The sequence below is a fragment of the Carcharhinus amblyrhynchos genome, chromosome 1 (genome assembly GCF_965287045.1).
Source record: "Carcharhinus amblyrhynchos chromosome 1, sCarAmb.v2.hapA, whole genome shotgun sequence".
Lineage (NCBI taxonomy): Eukaryota > Metazoa > Chordata > Chondrichthyes > Carcharhiniformes > Carcharhinidae > Carcharhinus > Carcharhinus amblyrhynchos.
Window position 1 is genome coordinate 15,282,887 of NC_137324.1, and position 20,576 is coordinate 15,303,462.

The following is a 20,576-nucleotide window of genomic DNA, read 5'->3' on the forward strand; positions in this document are numbered from 1 at the left end:
GATCTTCATCTTTGGAACTGTTTTCCTCAGAAGGAGGTGGAAGCAGAATCTTTTGGATATTTTTAAGGCAGTGTTGTACTGTTTTTAGATCATTCAGGAGTTGGTTGGGGGGAGACAGGAATGTGGGTTGAAGCTACGGTCAGATCAGTCATGATCTTATTGAATGCCAGAGCAGGCTGAATGGCCTACTCCTATTTCATATGTTCATCATTCAGCTGATACTTCATTTTCTTTTCTGCCAATGTCCAGTTCAGTACATTAAACTGTCTGCAAATGTCTTAAGTATGTATTTCTCGAAGTTGACTGTTCATTTTTCAACTATTATTTTACAGTTGTTTTTTGTCGTTACTGTTGGTCGCTGCTGTGGTGTGGAAGATTAAACAAAGCTGCTGGGCGTCAAGGCGGAGAGAGGTAAGCTTATGTTCACAGAGATGCCGACTGACCACCTACCGGTCACTCCACCACTGCTAATGTATGCCTGGGTATGTGTCCTTTAACTGTTATGAGTAGAGTCCAATTCAGTACGAGATTATGCATTGAGCCCAAGACTAGTTAGCGTGTTTAAATGTACCGTGTCTATTTTTTGGGCAGGTTTCAAAAGTTCATGCTGAAGCAGCAGACCTTCATTAGGTGCCAGGTTAATCAGTTGTTGTAACAGATACAAAAATATGCAGATTTGATAGCTGGCAGTGACCATCAAAGTTGTTACAGTAATCCCTCGGGGTTTTATTGTCTCGGTCTCTAGTTTTATTGTGTGCAAATGGTGTGTCTAACTTGATAGAAAAGTCCCTTTTTATGCTGCAAAATTTATGTCAAATGTCTTAATCTGACTATTGAAAGAAGTAAGCTTTCTGTGTTAACATCTGATTAGTGCTGAACCAATAGAATGAAATGTATGGATATGTATGGTTTTGGTGAGGGGATAATGATATTAAAACTAAAACCCAAGAACAATTCTTCCAGTGGGACATTAACTTAAAGCAGAAACCCTTAAATGTGACATAAGCTGCAATATTTGGATAATGCATTGATAAATTATGATAAATGGTGCACACGTTGCAGCAAGTGGACTTTGTTTAACGTTTCTCGAGGTGCTTCCCTTATTGCTGCTTTTCTAAAGTCAACAGCGTGCATTTGACTTCATGTGGCACTGCAACCTTCATGTCTTTGCTCAAGTGTGAGTCAAAATTGTGAACGTTGGCATATTTGGCCATAGACACCATGGCCAAATGACACATCAGCCCATTGGTCCTCTCTTGCCTACTACAGCTGCTTCAGTTTTATGTTGCTCATTTATCCCTGGAATGTCAAAACTAATTGTAATGCAAAGTTTGACCAACAGTACAGAATCTGGATTGACCGTGACACCGCATTGCCATAGAGTCATAGAGGTTTACAGCATGGAAATGGGCCTTTTGGCCCAACTTGTCCATGCTGCCCAGTTTTTTTCCAGTAAGCTAGTCCCAACTGCCCACGTTTGGCCCATATCTCTCTATACCCATCTTACCCGTAAAATTGTCTAGATGCTTTTTAAAAGACAAAATTGTACCCAGCTTTGCTATTACGTCCGGCATCACATTCAAGACACTCAGCATCCTCCAAGTGAAAAAATTGCCCCTCTGGACTCTTTTGTATCTCTCCCCTCTCACCTTAAACCTATGCTGTCCGGTTTTAGACTCCCCTACCTTTGGGGAAAAGATGTTGACTATCTACCTCATCTGTGCCTGCATCTCATTGCTTGTACCAAAATAGTTCATTTATTGATATGTGATCAGTCTTAGGCTATAAATTTGCATGCTAGGGAGTTGCTTCCAAGGAATGAATTATTTTTTCATATTGCAATAATACATTATCTGAGCTTGGTCTTCATAAATCTTAAAGTACCATAGTTTTCAAGCAAGACGTGGCAGTGAAATATTGCACGTGGTTTAGATTTCTTGCATACCTTTGATTTTGTTATGGGAGTCTGAAAGGCAGGCAACATTTTCACTTTATTGTCGGTTTAGCTCATTGAGCTGTACAAGGTTAGATGTGGATTACATCTTTGTGTTTTGTTTCGTTGTGAACATAATATTTCCAGGCGTTTTTCTTGTCTGTATTATTCAGTGTAGATGACTAAAACTCAATGGTATGGCATAATGAAATTTTACACAAGAGAAACACTGGTGAGAAGCTATAAGGCTGTCCGCAAAATAACTTATTTCAAGTACAGTTCCAAATTTTCATCTTCCAATTTCACAACTTTTAGAAACACCCACTTTGGGAATAAGTCATTTGAAGTGAAAGTTGCAGAGGTCAACTCCAGTGCTGCTGTTTGAAATCCTGTAGCATGGCCATTTTTATAGGCATATTAGAAAACAAATGCGTGCAGAAATAGAAGAATTTTTTTTATCACTTGTGCATAAATATTTAATGCTGAAGAGTGATGATAGTAATATGGTGCTTGGATTTTCATGAGTTACTGCAGAGAAAGACAAAAATAACATGCCTTTATATCATTCATTTGGTGCCCATTTTCATTTAAGAATGGGAGCTATGTTTATTACTTTCCAGCCTTCTTAGAATTTGTCCAAGTCCAGCAGGCATTGAAAAACATTCACTAAATGTCTCGCAACAGGCTTGTCCAAGCTCCAGCCCGTGGGCTGAATGCGACCCCCTGAACCATTTGAATCTGACCCACCATGTTGAGGGATTCAGCCATGACAATCTTCTTAGATTTTCCCAGTGACAGGCAGACGGGAAAACGATATAAAAGTCTGAGGTCATGTACCAACTGACTCAAGAACAACTTCTTCCTTGCTGCTGCTGAAGACTTTTGAATGGATTTACCTTGTATTGAGATGATCTTTCTTTACACCCTATAACTGTATCACGACATTCTGCACTCTCTCGTTTCCTTCCCTATGAATGGTATGTTTTGCCTGTTTAGCGTGCAAGAAACAATATTTTTCGCTGTATGTTAATTCATGTGATAATAAATCAAATCAAATTTCTTCATGCCAAGTGGCCATTACTTCAGTTTGCTCCAGGCCACGAAGTGGGGTTGGGGGGGGAGATGTTTGTGTGTGTGTGTGTGTGTGTGTGTGTGTGTGTGTGTTGCGGGGGGGTCACTGGGCATGCACATGTGTGTGGGGGGGGGCGGTGGAGTCATGGTGGGCATCTGCCTGTGGGAGGGAGGTCATTTTGGGCATGTGTGTGTGGGGGAGTTCATGGTGGGCGTGCACGTGTATTTGCGTGGGGGTCACATTGGGCATGCACACGTGTGTGTGTGGGGGGGGGGGCGGTCACGGGCATGCGAATGTTTGTGCAGAGTTCACGGTGGCTGTGTGCAAGGGTCACAGTGGGTGCTCTGTGTGTGTGTGTGCATGTGTATATATATATACACATACACACACTCTTGGGGGAGGGTTACTGTGTGGGGTTGGGTGGGTTACTGTGTGGGCATGTGTGTATTAGTTGTCAGAACCTAGAGCATTATCTGCTTCTGAGCTTCACCACCTTCCCAATATGTTCCCTGCTGAATTTTCATTCTATTCAATCTATGTTTATTTTAAACTGCTCCCTTTTCTTTATGTACACTGTTTAAACAAAATTTGATAAGTATCTTAGCATTTTTTTTCTATTTTATGCTACGCACTCCCATGGTTGCCCACTTTAGTCCCAAGTGCGATAGATCAGAGTATTTTCTAAATGCCTAGAAGCCAGGATGAGCAGAGAGATTTTGGAGTGCAAAGAGCAGAAATTGCTCAGAGCTGGTGGACTGGTACAAAAAAAGGCTGATCTACTGCTGGACTCGTCATGAAGCTGAATGACAAAAGGGTTAAAGTTATGTCACAGTTTTCCAGAGGTCTGGTGATGCCCCATCTGGAGAATTGCATTCCTTGTAGATCAGAACTCAAAGGATTTAAAATTTAAGGAGTTGCACATTTAATCTGATGATCAGTAGATCAGTGGAATTACTTACAATAGCTTGAGAAAAGCTACTGTCATTTTAATATACCAAGTGGGCAGAGGTAAGGCTTTGTGACAGTTTTATATTAAAGATATTCTTCATGTCTTATTCTAGAGTACTGTTTAGTCACCCTTATGGCGGTTAAATTATGAGCTTATTGTGCTGCAGTTTCATCCTGTTGATTTCTGCTGCAGTTTGTGAAGCTCATTTTAAGGTTTCCCTAACCCTTAACAGAAAACTGATATTGGAGAAAGGAAGCAAGGAAGACTCCTGCAAGAAAATACAATAAACTCGAGGCTAACTCAGCATTTAGTACTGGCTTAGTGAGAAGTCTCACAACACCAGGTTAAAGTCCAGCAGGTTTATTTGGTAGCACGAGCTTTCGGAGCGCTGCTCCTTCATCAGGTGTGGAGAGTTGGGTTCACAAACTCCTGAGTGGAGTGAGGTGAGTGGAGAGTTGGGTTCGAGATAGACACAGGCTCAATAAGAAGGTAATGGTTAGAATGTGAACCTTAACAGGTAATCAAGTCTTTGAAGGTACAGACAATGCGAGTAGATTGAGAGTTAAGTGCAGGTTAAAGAGGTGTGAATTGTCTCAATCCTGGACAATTCATAAAATTTTGCAAGCCCAGGCCAAAGCCAGTCAGGGAACACTTCAGCAGTCAAGGGCATTCAGCCTCCAATTTTCAAGTAAGCGTTCTCCAAGGCGCCCCTCAAGACACTGGACATCGCAGAATCGCTGAGCAGAGACTGATAGTCAAGTTCTGCAAACATGAAGACGGCCTCAACCGGGATCTTAGGCTCATGTCATACTATATGTAACCTCCGTCATTTGGCCTGGGCTTGTAAAATCTCATTCCAGTGGCTGGAGACAATACACATCTCTTTAACCTATGATTATCCCTCTCTCCACTCTCATTGTCTGTACCTGTAAAGATTTGATTATCTGTAAAGACTCGCATTCCAACTATTATCTTGCAATTGAGTCTGTGTCTATATATGCCCTGTTTGTGAACCCAACTCTCCACTCACCTGATGAAGGAGCAGCGCTCTGAAAGTTCGTGATACCAAATAAACCTGCTGGACTTTAACCTGCTGTTGTGAAACTTCTTACGTGCCCACCTGAATCCAACGCCTGCATCTCCACATCATGAGTACTGGCTTATGCAGCAGAGCAGGACTATTGATTTGGGGAAGGGACTGTATCATATGAGGAAAATAAGTTACATAGAACATAGAACGCTACAGCACAAACAGGCCCTTCGGCCCACGAGTTGCGCCGATCACATCAACACCTATCTATAACCCCCAATCCCATAAAACCCCATATACTCATCCAGAAGTCTTTTAAAAGACCCCAGCGAGTTCGCCTCCACCACCACTGACGGCAGCCGATTCCATTCACTCACCACCCTCTGAGTGAAAAACTTACCCCTAACATCACTTCTGTACTTTCCTCCCCGCACCTTAAACCTGAGTCCTCTCGTAGCGACCATTTCAACCCGGGGAAATAGCCTCTGAGAATCCACCCTATCTATTCCTCTCAACATTTTATAAACCTCTATCAGGTCGCCTCTCAACCTACGTCTCTCCAGGGAAAAGAGACCCAGTTCCCTCAACCTAACTTCATAAGGCATGCCTCCCAGTCCAGGCAACATCCTTGTAAATCTCCTCTGTACCCTTTCAATAGCTTCTACGTCTTTCCTATAGTGAGGCGACCAGAACTGCGCACAGTACTCCAAATGAGGCCTGACAAGGGTCTTATAAAGTTTCAGCATTACCTCCCGACTCCTAAACTCAATCCCTCGATTAATGAAGGCCAGTACACCATACGCCTTCTTGACCACCTCTTCCACCTGCGAGGCTGATTTAAGAGTCCTGTGGACCCGGACCCCAAGATCCTTCTGCTCCTCAACACTACCAAGACTCCTGCCCTTGATAGTGTACTCGTTCATCCCGTTGGTTCTGCCAAAATGGACGACTACGCATTTACCATTGGTCTTTTTTACGTTTTTCCAATGATGCGGGTCAAAACCAACAATTGAACTTTAAGCATTTAGCCCGCATTTTACTGCAGCTCACTGAAAATTAATAGGAAAGCTAGTGGATGGAAGATTTCGATATCTGTTTTTGCTGCTATAGTAAATATCAGGATTTGTATTCAATTGACGCCATTTGTCGTTTTTTTAAAATTCAGAATGCTGAAAAGATGTGGTACTGTAAAAACATCCAGCCTTTGGGAATATTGCTTTCGGAGTAGAAAGGGTTGAAAGCTTCAAGTTTTAGGTGCCCAGATCACCAACAACCTGTCCTGGCGCCCCTATGCCAACACTATAGTTAACAAAGACCACCGATGCCTCAGCTTTCTCAGAACACTAAGGAAATTTGGCATGATGTGGAGATGCCGACGTTGGACTGGGGTAAACACAATAAGAAGTCTCACAACACCAGGCTAAAGTCCAACAGGTTTATTTGCTAGTCCCCTCCTATACTCCTTATGCACCTATGCTTATTGGCTTAAAACTTGATGTTGTGAAACTTGGCATGTCAACTACGACTCCCACCAACCAGAAAGCATTCTTTCTGGTGGTATCACAGTTTGGAATGGCTCCTGCTCTGCCTAAGACCGCAAGAAACTACAAAAGGTTGTGAATGTAGCCCAATCCATCATGCAAACCAGCCTCCCATTCACTGACTCAGGCTACATTTCCCACTGCCTCGGCAAAACAGCCAGCATAATTAAGGATCCACGCACCCTGGACATTCTGTCTTCCACTTTCGTCCGTCGGGGCAAGATATGAAAGTCTGAGGTCATGTAACAACCTCAAGAACAACTTCTTCCCTGCTGCCATCAGATTTATGAATGGACTTACCTTGCATTAAGTTGATTGTTCTCTACCCCCTAGCTATGACTGTAGCACTACATTCTGCACTCTCTCATTTCCTTCTCTATGAATGGTTTGCTTTGTCTTTATCGTGTGTAAGAAACAATACTTTTTCTGTATGTTAATACATGTGACAATAATAAATCAAATCAAAAAGATCATTGCTTGGTTGGCAGTCAGTGACGAGTGATGTGTCATAGGGACAATGCTGGACCCACAACAGTTTACAGTTTATGTCACTGATTTGGATGAAGGGACTAATGGTACAGTTGTTAAATTTGCTGACGTTACAAAGATAAGTAGGAAAGTTATGAAGAGGGCATAAGTAGGCTAAGTGGGCAAAGATCCAGCAAATGTGAGAAAATGTGAAGTTGTCCATTTTGGCAGGACAAATAAGAAAGAGGTATGTTATTTAAATAGTAAGAGATTGCAGAGTTTTGAGATTGCAGAGGTATCATAGTAAAGGATTACTATGCAGGTGCAGCAAATAATTAGCAAAGCAAAAGGAATGTTATTCCCATTGCAAGGGAATTAAATACAAGAGTATGGATATTATACTTAAATTATGATGTGGAGATCCCGGCATTGGATTGGGGTAAGCACAGTAAGAAGTCTCACAACACCAGGTTAAAGTTCAACAGGTTTATTTGGTAGTACAAGCTTTTGGAATCCCATTCCTTCACCTGAAGAAGAAGCAAGACTCCAAAAGCTTGTGCTACCAAATAAACCTGTTGGACTTTAATCTGGTGTTGTGAGACTCGGTGAAGCCACATCTGTTAAAGTTTAAAGTTTTTATTTATTAGTCACAAGTAGGGCTTACATTAATACTGCAATGAAGTTACTGTGAAAATTTCCCAGTCGCCATATTCCAGTGCCTATTGGGATACACTAAGGGAGAATTTAGCATGGCCAATCCACCTAATGCGCACATCTTTGGACTGTGAGAGGAAACCGAAGCACCCAGAGGAAACCCATGTAGACAGGGGGAGAACGTGTAGACTCCACACAGACAGTGACCCAAGCCGGGAGCTGAATTCGGGTCCCTGGCACTGTGAGGAGGCAGTGCTAACTATCGTGCCACCATGCTGTCCTACTGCATTTGGAGTAGTATGCGCAGTGTTGGTATTCTTCTTTAAGGCAAAATGTAAATGCATTAGAAGCAGTTCAGAGAAGGTTTATTATATTAATAGTTGGAATGGGTGGGTTGCCTTATGAAGAAAGGCTAGACAAGCTAGGCATGTATTCACTGGAGTTTAGAAGAATAAGAGGCGACTGGATTTAAATATATAAGATCCTGAAGGAAATTGAAAGGATGGATGTGGAAAAGATTTTACCTCTTCTGGTAGAATCTACAACTCCAAGTCATCGTTACAAAATGAAGGGTCGCCCTTTTAGGAAAGAATTGAGGAGATGTATTTTCTAAGGGTCCTGCGAGACTTTGGAATTCCCTTCCTCAAAAGCTGGTTGAGGCGGAGTCCTTGAATGTGAATGTGAGGTTATTCACTTTAGAAGCAAAAACAAGGAGACAGATTACTACCTCAATGACTGTAAATTGGGAGAGGGGAGTGTGCAGCAGGACCTGGGTGTCCCTGTGCACCAGTCGCTGAAGGTAAGCGTGCAGGTGTTAAAGAAGGCAAATGGTATGTTCGCCTTCAAAGTGAGAGGTTTCAAGTACAGGAGCAGGGATGTGTTGTTGCAGTTATCCAAGGCCTTGTTGAGGCCACACCTACAGCATTGTGTGCAGTTTTGGTTTCCTTTTCTGAGGAAGGGTGTTCTTACTCTCAAGGAAGTGCAGTGAAGGTTAGCCAGACTGATTCCAGGGAGGGCGGGACTGATGTATGAGGAGCGATTGACTAGGTTAGGATTGTTTTTGCTGGAGTTCAAATAAATAAGGGGGGTGATCTCATAGAGACTTTTAAAATTTTAATAGGACTGGAAAGGGTAGATGCAGGGAGGATATTCTTGATGGTGGGGGAGTCCAGAACCAGGGGTCATCGGCTGATTCAGGGTAGACCATTTAGGAAGGAAATCAGGAGATATTTCTTCAGCCAAAGAGTGGTGAGCCTGTGGAATTCATTACCACAGGAAGTAGTTGATGCCAAAATATTGAGTGTATTCAAGGGACGGCTGGATATAGCACATGGGGCGAATGAGATCAAAGTTTGTGGGGATAAAGCAGGGTTAGGCTATTGACCTGGATTATCAGCCATGGTTGTAATGAATAGGTGGCACAGGTTCGAAGGGCCAAGTGGTCTCCTCCCCCTGTTATCTTTATGTTTTATGTAATATCTTTGAGGCAGAGGTGATTAGGTCCTGTATAAGCAAGGGGGTGAATGTTTGTTTGGGGGAAGTTGAGTTTAAAATTAGATCAGCCTTGATCATATTGAGCAGTGGAAGAAGCTGGAGGGGCCGAGTGGCTTAATCTAGCTCCTAATGTTTGTTCACATTTCTTCGAATTGAACTTAATCTACTATTTGTCTAACCAGTTCCATCAACTTGCCTCTGTCCGTATGAAGTTTTACACGATCCCCCTACAGTTCACAATGCTTCCAAATTATATATCAGTTGCAAATTTTGAAATGTTCCCATGTACACCATGGTTTAGTTCATTAATATACATCCGGAAAAGCAAGAGTCCCAACACTGACCACTGGGGTACTCTACCATAAATCTTCCTCCAGTCTGAAAAACATCTGTTGACCATTACTCACGGTTTCCTGTTACTCAGTCAATTTCATATCCATGTTACCACTTTCCCTTATATTCCATCAACGTAGCTTTGACCACAAGTTTGTTGTACAGTACTGTATCAAATGCCTTTAGGAAAACCAAATATACAGCTTCAATAGCATTGCCCTTATCTACCCTCACTGTCACCACCTCCATAAAAAAAATCTCTGGCAAGTAAGTTAAACGCAATTTTTCCTTAAGAAGTCCACGCTGGCTTTCCTTAATTGTTTTGCATTTGTATAGGTAATGACTAGTTTTGTCCCTAATTATCTTTTCTACACCACCAACGTTAAACTAAAGTTAAAATATTTCTTAATTTTCTGAATTACCTGGGTGACGTATAAAAATGTCATAAAAGCAAATCACTGCGGATGCTGGAATCTGAACCAAAAACAAACTACTGGAAAATCTCAACAGATCTGACAGTTTCTGTAGAGAGCAAATAGTGCTAAGAAGTCTAGATGCCCCTTCACAGAATCATACAGCACAGAAACAGACCCTTCAGGCCACCATGCCTATGCTGACTATCAACTACCAATCTACGAATCACGTTTACCAGTGCTTGAACTATTGCCTACTGTGTCTTTGCGATTTAAGTGCTCGTCCAAATGCTTCTTAAACGTTGCAAGAGTAAACTGCCACCACGACCTCCTCAGACAGCGGGTTCCATATTTTCACCATCCTCTGGGTTTAAAAAAATTTCCTCCAACCCCCTCTAAACCACCTATTTCTTACCTTAAACCTATGCCCTCTGGTCTTGGACACTGCCATGGGGAAAGGATTCTTACAATTTACCCTCCCTATGCTCTCATAATTTTGTACACTTATATCAGAACCCCCTCAGCATCCTCTGCTCCAGGGAAAACAAACTCAGCCTATCTAGACTCTCCTCGTAGCTGAAACTTTCCATCCCAGGCAACATCCTGGTGAATCTCCTCTGCACTCATTTCTAATGGGCCCCACTGTTTCTCTCGTCATCCTCTTGCTCTTAATGTACTTATAAAGTACCTTGGGGTTTTCCTTAATCTTTTCTGTCATTGATATTTCGTGGTTCCTCTTTGTCCTCCTAATTTCTTTTTAAAGCACCCACCTACACTTGCTATACTCCTGAAGAGCCAATCAGTAGTGCAATGCTCCCTCTTCTCTTATGTCTCCCCCATCATGCCTGAAACTTCTATACCCTGGAATGTTGAGTTGCTAGTCCTGTCCTTCTTTCAACTATATCTCTGTCAAGGTTAAATATCTATGTCATGATACAATATACTGCTGATAAACTGTTTTTGGTTTTAGAATAATCAAAATTAAATGGCACAAATGATGACTGACTGAAGTGAGGTTTGGTTTGGGAGAGCGAAACACCACGTTTCCTAAACATTGAGAAATTTGAGTTTGTTTATCCGAACATACCTCCCTTGTTGTTCTCCAAGCTTCAAATATTCTGTCCTATGTACTGCATGTTCTTCCTTCCATGCTTACTCTGCAACCCACTGTTTCTCCTACAACTTGATTTTTAAACCAAAAGGTGGTTTTCACCCAGTCCTGCTTGACCCTCATCCTCCTTTTGGTACAAGTGTTCTGCAGGATAGACCTTGTCATTTTTTAATTTTAAAAATGATTTAAACTGTCCGATTTCTGAATAACTAACGTCAGGACCTACATAAGCAGACTTTATTCCCAAGAATTTTGATGTTTTTTCATACTCAATCTTTACCACAATGAGAATAAACCTGATTCCATTTGCAGTATTTTATTTGATTTTAAACCAAGAGTGTTAAACTCTTTCTGTGGGTGTAGGTGGGAGTCTTGATCTGTCATTCTCATGCTCGGTGTAGGTGTTTCTATATGTTGTACGAGGTTTAATTTACTGCTACTGCTGCACGTTGTATCTGGAAATCTCTTTTTTCTCATTCCTTCTCGCGCTCAAAGAATATCCCATTTCTTGGCAACAGGAGTTTGATCAGGCATTCAGTATACGGCCTGAATAGAGGATTATAAATTTTGATTATCACCTCTTCTGATTTGTATCAACCATTTTGACTGTGTAGTTTGTCAGTTTATTAGCTTTTGTTCATTGATACCCTGCATCAGTTGATCATTTTTGGTACCATGTTTACAAGCATATTCAGATTTCTGTTAGTTTCAACGTACTGTTTCAACACCATTCGTGCTCGCATCTAATTCCCTGTTTGTATACAACACATTACGCTTACCTGCCATAAATATACTGCATTATTGATCTGTTCACTTGCATAAATTGTCCAACTTGCTTCATAATTTCTGAATTGTCCCTCATTCCATTGTCTCTCCTAATTTGATGTCAACTTAAATTTGACTTCTTTGAATTGAGTTTCTGAATCAAGGTGGTTTTCATCTAAATTTGAAGATGTTCTCATTACTGAGACATGAGGGACCCCACTTATCACTCCTCTCACCACCACTCCTGCCATGTTCACTGTTTATTTCCAAAATTCTATCTAAGTTTCAACCCGTTCCTACCAGCTCCCAGCATTTTCCCTGAATTCCCACAGCTTTGAGATTAATAGACTCTCCATATGAAACTTTATCAAGAATCATTTGGAAGTTGAAATGCAGTACACTACATTCGGATTTAAATCTTTAAATTTCATGCATCGGTGCAGACACGATGGGCCAAAGGGCCTCATGTAGTATTCTATGATTCTGAGAAATCTACCCAAGTTTGGCAAATTCTGGGAAATTAACCTTTGTTAGCCAAGCCATTCAACTGAAGGGGGGTCTTTACTGATAGTGCGACATGAGCCCAAGATCCTGGGTTGAAGACTCCGGAGAAAATGTCGTAGCTTCTCCGCTTTGGGGAAGTACTGGACGACGTGTTCAACATATCATTGATGAAGATGAACATCTCACCAGGGCCATCCCCACAAGCCCACTTCTTGCCTTCAAACAACCGCACAATCTCAAACAGACCATTGTTCGCAGCAAACTACCCAGCCTTCCGGAGAACAGTGACCACAACACCGCACAACCCTGCCACAGCAACCTCTGCAAGACATGCCGGATCATCGACATGGATGACATCATCACATGTCAGAACACCTTCCACCAGGTACACGGCACATACTCTTGCAACTCGGCCAACGTTATCTATCTAATACGCTGCAGGAAAGGATGTCCCGAAGCATGGTACGCTGGGGAGACCGTGCAGACGCTACAATAACGGATGAATGAACATCGCTCGACAATCACCAGGCGAGACTGTTCCCTTCCTGTTGGTGAACACTTCAGCGGTCATGGGCATTTGGCCTCTGACCTTCAGGTAAGCATTCTCCAAGGTGGCCTTCACGGCACACGACAGCGCAGAGTTGCTGAGCAGAGACTGATAGCCGAGTTCCGCACATATGAGGACGGTCTCAACCGGGATCTTGGTTCATGTCACACTATCTGTAACCCCCATGACTTGCCTGGGTTTGCAAAATCTCACTCAATGTACTGTCTGGAGACAATACACATCTCTTTACCCTATGCATAATGCTCTTTCCACTGACATTGTTGGCATCTTGAAGACTTGAATAGCAGGTTAGTTGTAAAGACTTGCATTCTAATCCGTAATCTGTAAACTGTCTGCTGTTACATGCTCTGTCTGAGGCCAGAACTCTTCATTCACCTGACGAAGGACAAACCCCGAAAGCTTGTGAGCTTACTATCAAATAAATTGGTTGGACTTAAACCTGGTGTTGTCAGACTTCTTACTTAATATATTAATACCAGTACATTCCCACTATGGTAGCACGTTTATCTCTTAGTGTAGGTTCAAAACCCAGGAATTTGAGCAGAAAACCTTGGCTGCCCTCACAGATGGACCTAAAAAGGTCTTGTGATATGATTTTGATGAAGAGCAGTGAGTTCTCCCTGGTGTCTTGGGCAATATTTATATTTATCCTTCAACAAATTTCACTAAAACAGATAATCTGATTACTTCACTGCTGTTTGCCAGCTCTTGCATAGAACATAGAATAGGAATGCCTGTGTCAGCTTGGGTTAAAAATGTTGGTTAGAAAATGATAAACAGTGAGTCTTGGGAAATAATTGTCATTTCTACTGGGGAATGGTCGACACTGGTCCCCACGTATCCATGCTTCTTAAGTACATCAATGACTTGGATATTGAAATCCGGAGAAATATTTCAAAATTTGCTGTTAAACTTGGAGGTATCACAGTCAGTGAGGACAATGTCATCGACGGTAACTGGACATAGATAGGTTAGCAGAATAAACATACAGCTGGAGCACATGGGCTTAGTTTGCACTGTGTTCACTGGTACAAGCAGTGGTTCTCCCACTGCTGATGCTTTGGTGTGTGCAGTTCACGTTTGCGGTATCCAGCGTCTTCAGCCGGTTCTTGATATCATTTGGAGTGAATTGAATTGGCTGAAGGCTGACATCTGTGATGTCGGGAGCCTCTGCTCAGCTGGATCATCCACTCCACACTTCTAGTTGGAACTTGTTGCAAATGTCTTATCTTTTGTCCTGATGAGCTGGGCTTCCCCCCATCGTTGATAGGGGCAATATTTGTGGAGCCTCCTCCTCCAGTGAGTTGTTTAATTGTCCACAATCATTCACAATTGGATGTGCCTGAGCTGCAAAGCTTAGATCTGATCTGTTCGTTGTTGAGTCACTAAGCTCCATAGTTTGCTGTTTATGCTGTTTGGCATGCAAGTAGTCCTGTCCTGTAGCTTCACCAGGTGACATTCCTTTATAGTTATGCCTGATGCAGCTCCTGATACACCCACCTGCACACTTCATTGAATCCAAGTTGATCCCCTGGCTTGGAGGTAATGGTAAAGTGGGGGAATATGCCGAATTGTGAGTTTGCAGGTTGTACTCAAGTCCACTTCTGCTGTTGCTGATGGATCACAGCGCCTCATGAATGCCCAGTTTTAAGTTTCTACTATCCAAATCTATTGCATTTGACATGATGGCCATTTGTTACTGATACTATCTTGGACAGATGCCTCTGCAGCAGGCAGGTTAGTGAGGATGAAGTCAAGTATGTTTTATCTGTTTTCCCTCACCACCTCCTGCAGACTCAGTCTGGCAGGTATGTCCCTTGGACTCTGTCAGTCTAGATTGTGTGTACAAGTCTCTGGAGTGTGACGATAATGGTCAAAAAGAAAGCCCGGCAACAACAACTCAGGCAATTAGGAGATGGGCAGTATGTTTTTTAAAGAACCAGTCTTGCTGACCTTGCATGCTGTGAATAATTATTTTCAGTAAATAATATACTGCAACTTGAAGTCTCTTGGCTCATTATACAGCTTCATGTTGGAAGAAATGGATTTCACTCATTTTTTTCTCCATATCCTTTCCATATTCATCCTTACTTGGTTTCCCTAAGTTTTGTACTTGTCACAGCTGTCGTATTTCATTTGCCTTCATCGGCACTATTCAGTTGCTCTCAGGAGACGCAAGAAAGCAGACTGATGGACAGATATTCTCTGAAGATTTAGTTTTTATTTGATCTGTGTGTGGGGCTGTCTGGCCTCTATTCAGTTCACTCCTCAAATTACACTTTGTAGCTGCCTTGAGCAACCCATTGGAATGGAGATTAAAGCACCAACAACAACTTATATCTATGTTGTGGTTTTAGCGAACCAAAACATTGCAAAGCACTTTACAGAAGAGTTAACAAACAAAATTTGTCACATTGTAGCACCAATGCTTAATGTCACTATATCCAGCCTGTTTCCCAACAAAATGAAGCTATGGATGAAACTCAAAATTGTAATCTGTGAGATCTTTGCCTTTTCCTTTCTTTCTCTCTCTCTCTCTGATTTTTCTTAGCCTTGTCTTTATAGTCTTTGAGTTATAATGAAACAAAGGGTCACTTGCCGTGTGGATTCCATACATTTCTTCATTGAGCAACCAGCTAGTCCCATTCCCCTACTCGATTCCTGTAGCCTTGCAAGTTTGTTTCTCTCAAGTGCCCATCCAATTTCCTTCTGAAATAATTGATTTTTTTCTGCTTTCTCGTGCCTTCCTAGACAGCCAGTTCCAGATCAATGCCACTCACTGCGTTAAGTTCTTCCTCACAACCCCTCCTATATCTTTTGACTACCGTATATAAACCTCTCACAGTCTTGTACATCACTATCAAATCTCTCAATTTTCTTTGCTCCAAAGTGAACAACTTCAGCTTCTCACATCTAACCTTGTAACTAAAATATCTCATCTGTGGAACCATTCTAGCAGATCTCTTCTATGCCTTCTAAGAAGTGGAAACCAGACCTGGATGCCATACTCCTATTTTGAGGTGGTCCAAAATTTTTACATGATGCCGTATTTCAAATTTTTTTCTCATTCAAGGGGCCAGTGAGCACACTTCTGAAAGTTAAGATTTGACAAATTAAATGTAAATTTCAAAAACAAAGTTTTGAAAAACCAATGTCAAAAGCAATAAATTGACAATTTTTAAAAAAGGGATAATTAACAAAAATGGCCAGGCAGCAGAGCTAATCAATAAAACCGGTTTTGTGTCTCTGCTTAAGAAACAAAGTTAGCTAGACAGACAAAGGCTCCAAGTCCAGGTCACCAGGAAATAATTGGGGACCAGCGAAGAACAAAGGGATTGGGTTTAACTCATGCTGACGCTAACATCAGTAGGAAATTATTGGAAAAAGTTCCAAGGGACAGAATTAATCTCCATTTTGAGAGGCAAGGATTCTCAGCATGGCTTTGTCAGGGGAGATCATGTCTAAGAAAAATGATTGAATTTTTTGAAGAGGTGACTAGGTGCCTAGATGAGGGCAGTTCAGTTCATGTTTTTTTTTACAGCATGGAAACGGGCTCTTCGGCCCAACTTATTCATGCCACCTTTTTGTTTAAAACCTCAAAGCTTATCCCAATTGCCTGCATTTGGCCCATGTCCCTCTATACCCATCGTACCCATGTAACTATCTAAAAAGATAAAATTGTACCCATCTCTACTGTTACCTCTGGCAGTTTGTTCCAGACACCACCCTGTGTGTGAAAAAAATGGCCCCTCTGGACACTTTTGTATCTCTCCCCTCTTTCCTTAAACCTATGCCTTCTAGTTTTAGACTCCCGCACCCTTGGGAAAATATATTGACTATCTACCTTGTCTGTGCCCCTCATTATTTTATAGACCTCAGTAAGATCACCCCTCAGCCTCCTACGTGCCAGAGAAAAGTCACAGTCTATTCAGTCTCTCCTTATAACTCAATCCATCAAGTCCCAGTAGCATCCTAGTAAATCTTTTCTGCACTCTTTCTAGTTTAATAATATCTTTTCTATAATAGGGTGACCAGAATTGCATACAGTATTCCAAGTGTGGCCTTACCAATGTCTTGTACAACTTCAACAAGACGTCCCAACTCCTGTATTCAATGTTCTGACCAATGAAACCAAGCATGCCGAATGTTGTCTTCAGCACTCTGTCCACCTGTGACTCCACTTTCAAGGAGTTATGCATGTATGCCTCGATCTCTTTGTTCTATAACTCTCCCCAGTGCCCTACCATTAACTGAGTAAGTCCTGCCCTGGTTCAATCTACCAAAATGCATCATCTTGCATTTGTCTAAATTAAACTCCATTTGCTATTAGTAAGCCCAATGGCCCGATTAATCAAGATCCTGTTGCAATTGGAGATAACTTTCTTCACTGTCCACTATGCCACCAATCTTTGTTTCATCTGCAAACTTAGTAACCATGCCCCTTTATATTCTCATCCAAATTATTAATACAAATGATAAATAACAGTGGGCCCAGCACTGACCCCTGAGGCACAATTCTGGTCACAGGCCTTCAGTTTGAAAAACAACCTTCTACAACCACTTTCTGGTTTCTGTCAAGAAGCCAATTTTGTATCCATTTAGATACCTCACCCTGGATCCTGTGAGATTTAACTTTATGCAACAACCTACCATGTGATATCTTGTCAAAGGCCTTGCTAAAGTCCATGTAGACAACATCAACTGCCTTCTTGGTTACCCCTTCAAAACAACTCAGTTAAATTTGAGAGACATGATTTTCTACTCACAAAGCCATGCTGGCTGTCCCTAATAAGTCCTTGTGTCTCTAAATGCCTGTAGATCCTGTCTCTCAAAATACCTTCCAACAGATGTGAAGCTCACTGCCTGTAGTTCCCAGGCTTTTCCGTACAGCCCTCTTTAAACAAAGGTACAACATTTCAAACATAGAGCACTACAGCACAAACAGGCCCTTCAGTCCACAAGTTGCGCCGATCATATCCCTACCTACCAGGCCTATCTATAACCCTCAATCCCATTAAATCCCATGTACTCATCCAGAAGTCTCTTAAAAGACCCCAGCGAGTTCGCCTCCACCACCACCGACGGCAGCCGATTCCACTCACTCACCACTCTCTGAGTGAAAACTTACCCTGACGTCTCCTCTGTACCCCAGCACCTTAAACCTGTGTCCTCTCATAGCGACCATTTCAGCCCTGGGAAATAGCCTCCGAGAATGCACCCTATCTATACCTCTCAACATCTTATAAACCTCTAACAGGCCACCTCTCATCCCTCGTCTCTCCAGGGAGAAAAGACCGTGCTCCCTCAATCTATCCTTATAAGGCATGCCACCCAATCCAGGCAACATCCTTGTAAATCTCCTCTGCACCCTTTCAATAGCTTCCACATCCTTCTTGGAGTGAGGCGACCAGAACTGCGCACAGTACTCCAAGTGGGGTCTGACAAGGGTCTTATTTGCCACTCTTCAATCTTCAGGCACTTCACACTGTGACTATCAATGATTCAAATAGTTTATATGGACTTCAAGGAGTTTTGGCAAGGTCCCACATGGGACACTGATCAAGAAGGTAAGAGTCCATGGATTCCAGGGCAATTTGGCAAATTGGATCCAAAGTTGGCTTTGAAGCAGAGGGTGATGGTTGAAAGATTTTGTGGAAAACCGTAGATAACAGGTTGGTTTTGATGGCTGGTCAGATGGGCAGTGTAGTGGCAAGTAGAATTTAGCTCTGAAAAGTGATTCTTGATGCGTTTTGAGAGGACTAACCAAGTAGGGGAATACACAATGCTAGGGGAATGCTAGGAAGCACAGAGGACCAGAGGGACTTTGAGATGTGTGTCCAAAAATCCTTGAAGGCAGCTGCACAGATAGAGAAGGTGGTTAAAAAGGCTCATGGGATACTTAACTTAAATTGCCAAGGCAAGGAAATAGGTTGCCTTTCAATCTGGGTTTTCCTCCTCTCTCAGCTTGCAGTGTAGCAGATGAGCAATTGGAACAGGAATATGCAATTGAAAGCAACAGGGAATTCTCTTGTGGAAGGGTTTGGAGCTAATTACTCTCCCAGTATGTCCTGCTGCTTGCAAAGATTTATGTACATGAACAAGAAGATCCCTTTCTCCCTGTACAGCATGTCATTAAGGATGTATTGCCTCTCCCTATCCCTTGCGTGAAACTATATCACCTCACACTTTGTGTTAAATCCCATATGCCACTTGTCTGCCCATGCTAGGCTCTCCTCTTTATCTTTCTCTCTCTTTAATGGACATTCCAAATACATAAGTGGTGCTGTATGTTTCCTTTCTCCTTTGGGTTGTATAATGTTTCAGTACTTAAAATTTTTCCCATGTTAAATCCAGCCAGCAATTGTAATTTTCATTTTTAAATCAGATTTAGAAAGCTGCTTCATACAGATGTTTTGTGTGTGTTAACTAACTTAGGTATACTGAATTTGTCCAAGTTGATCTCGTAGGAACACGTCTTGGTGTCTGGAAACTAATCAATCACAAGATTGGGGGAAAAAAATACTCAACTTCCGACCTCTTACCTTATGTTCACTGACTCTTGCAATGCCTTCATACTAAGTGTACTGAAGCTCAGGTTTTTCTCAAAAAACTGTTTTGAGGGGATTATTTTTACATTGCTAATTTGACTCGTATGTTAACTAAAAAAGGAAATTAGTAGAGGAATATTTGAAACAAAATACATATATATTTGAATTATAGACAATGGTTCATTCTTGAAGTTCTTGTGAACTTAAGGAAATTGTAGCAGATAAGCAATTGGAACAGGGATGTGCAATTGGAAGCAACAGGAAATTCTACTATCGGATATATTTTATTCATTCGTGGGACACAGGCATCGCCGGATGGCCAGCATTTATTGTAAGAAGTCCAACAGGTTTATTTGGTAGCACAAGCTACATGCTACCAAATAAATCTGTTGGACTTTAACCTGGTGTTGTGAGACTTCTTACTATGCTTACCCCAGATCAATGCTGGCATCTCCACATCACAGCATTTATTGCCCATCCCTAGTTGCCTTTGTTTGGAGGATGGTTGAGTGTTAACCACATTGCTGTGGTTCTGAAGTCACGTGTAGGCCAGACTGGGTAAGGGCAGCAGATTTCCTTCCCCAAAGGACATTAGCGAACCAGATGGGTTTTCTGACAATTGACGATGGTTTCATGGCCACAAGTAGATTTCTAATTCCAGATTTTTTTTGTTCAGTTCAAATTCCATCATCCGCCGTGGTGGGATTTGAATCCAGTGCCCAGAACATTAGCTGAGTTACTGAATTAACAGTCGAGCCATAATATGTCCCTCGAATATGGGTGTATGATTGTTCATTGCAAAATTGAAGTTGGGCAGAAATAAAAGCCACAGTAAACTGATCCTTTGCTTAAAACTGGATCAGCAGATGGGCACCACAACGGCTCAGTGACTATCACTGCTAGCTGTGCAGATACATGGATTTGGGGCAGTGTCTGTGGGAGTTTGCACATTCTCCCTGTGGTTGCGTGGGTTTCCTCCAGGTGCTCCAGTTCCCTCCCACACCCCAAAGATGTGCTCTTAGGCTGATTGGTACAACAAATTGACCGTAAACTATTCTCCCATGAATCTGGTTACAATAGGGGTGCCATACGCATACACACGGATCAAGGTATGTGTAGGAAAATGCTTTGTTAAGATGGCGGCGCGGGCTCGTTGGGCCGAAGGGTCTGTTTCCCGTGCTGGGTTGTTCTTT

At 42.1% G+C, this 20,576-nt stretch overlaps 1 protein-coding gene across 3 annotated transcripts in view; it reads left to right on the forward strand.

Moving 5' to 3' along the window:
* The window catches only part of atrn (attractin), a 329,788-nt gene that overhangs the window by 204,480 nt on the left and 104,732 nt on the right, over positions 1–20,576 (forward strand). For all 3 annotated transcript variants that reach the window (XM_080194537.1, XM_080194632.1, XM_080194724.1), the window contains exon 26: positions 333–411. In XM_080194537.1, coding sequence (XP_080050663.1) covers positions 333–411 — 79 coding nt within the window. The remainder of the gene's footprint in view (positions 1–332; positions 412–20,576) is intronic.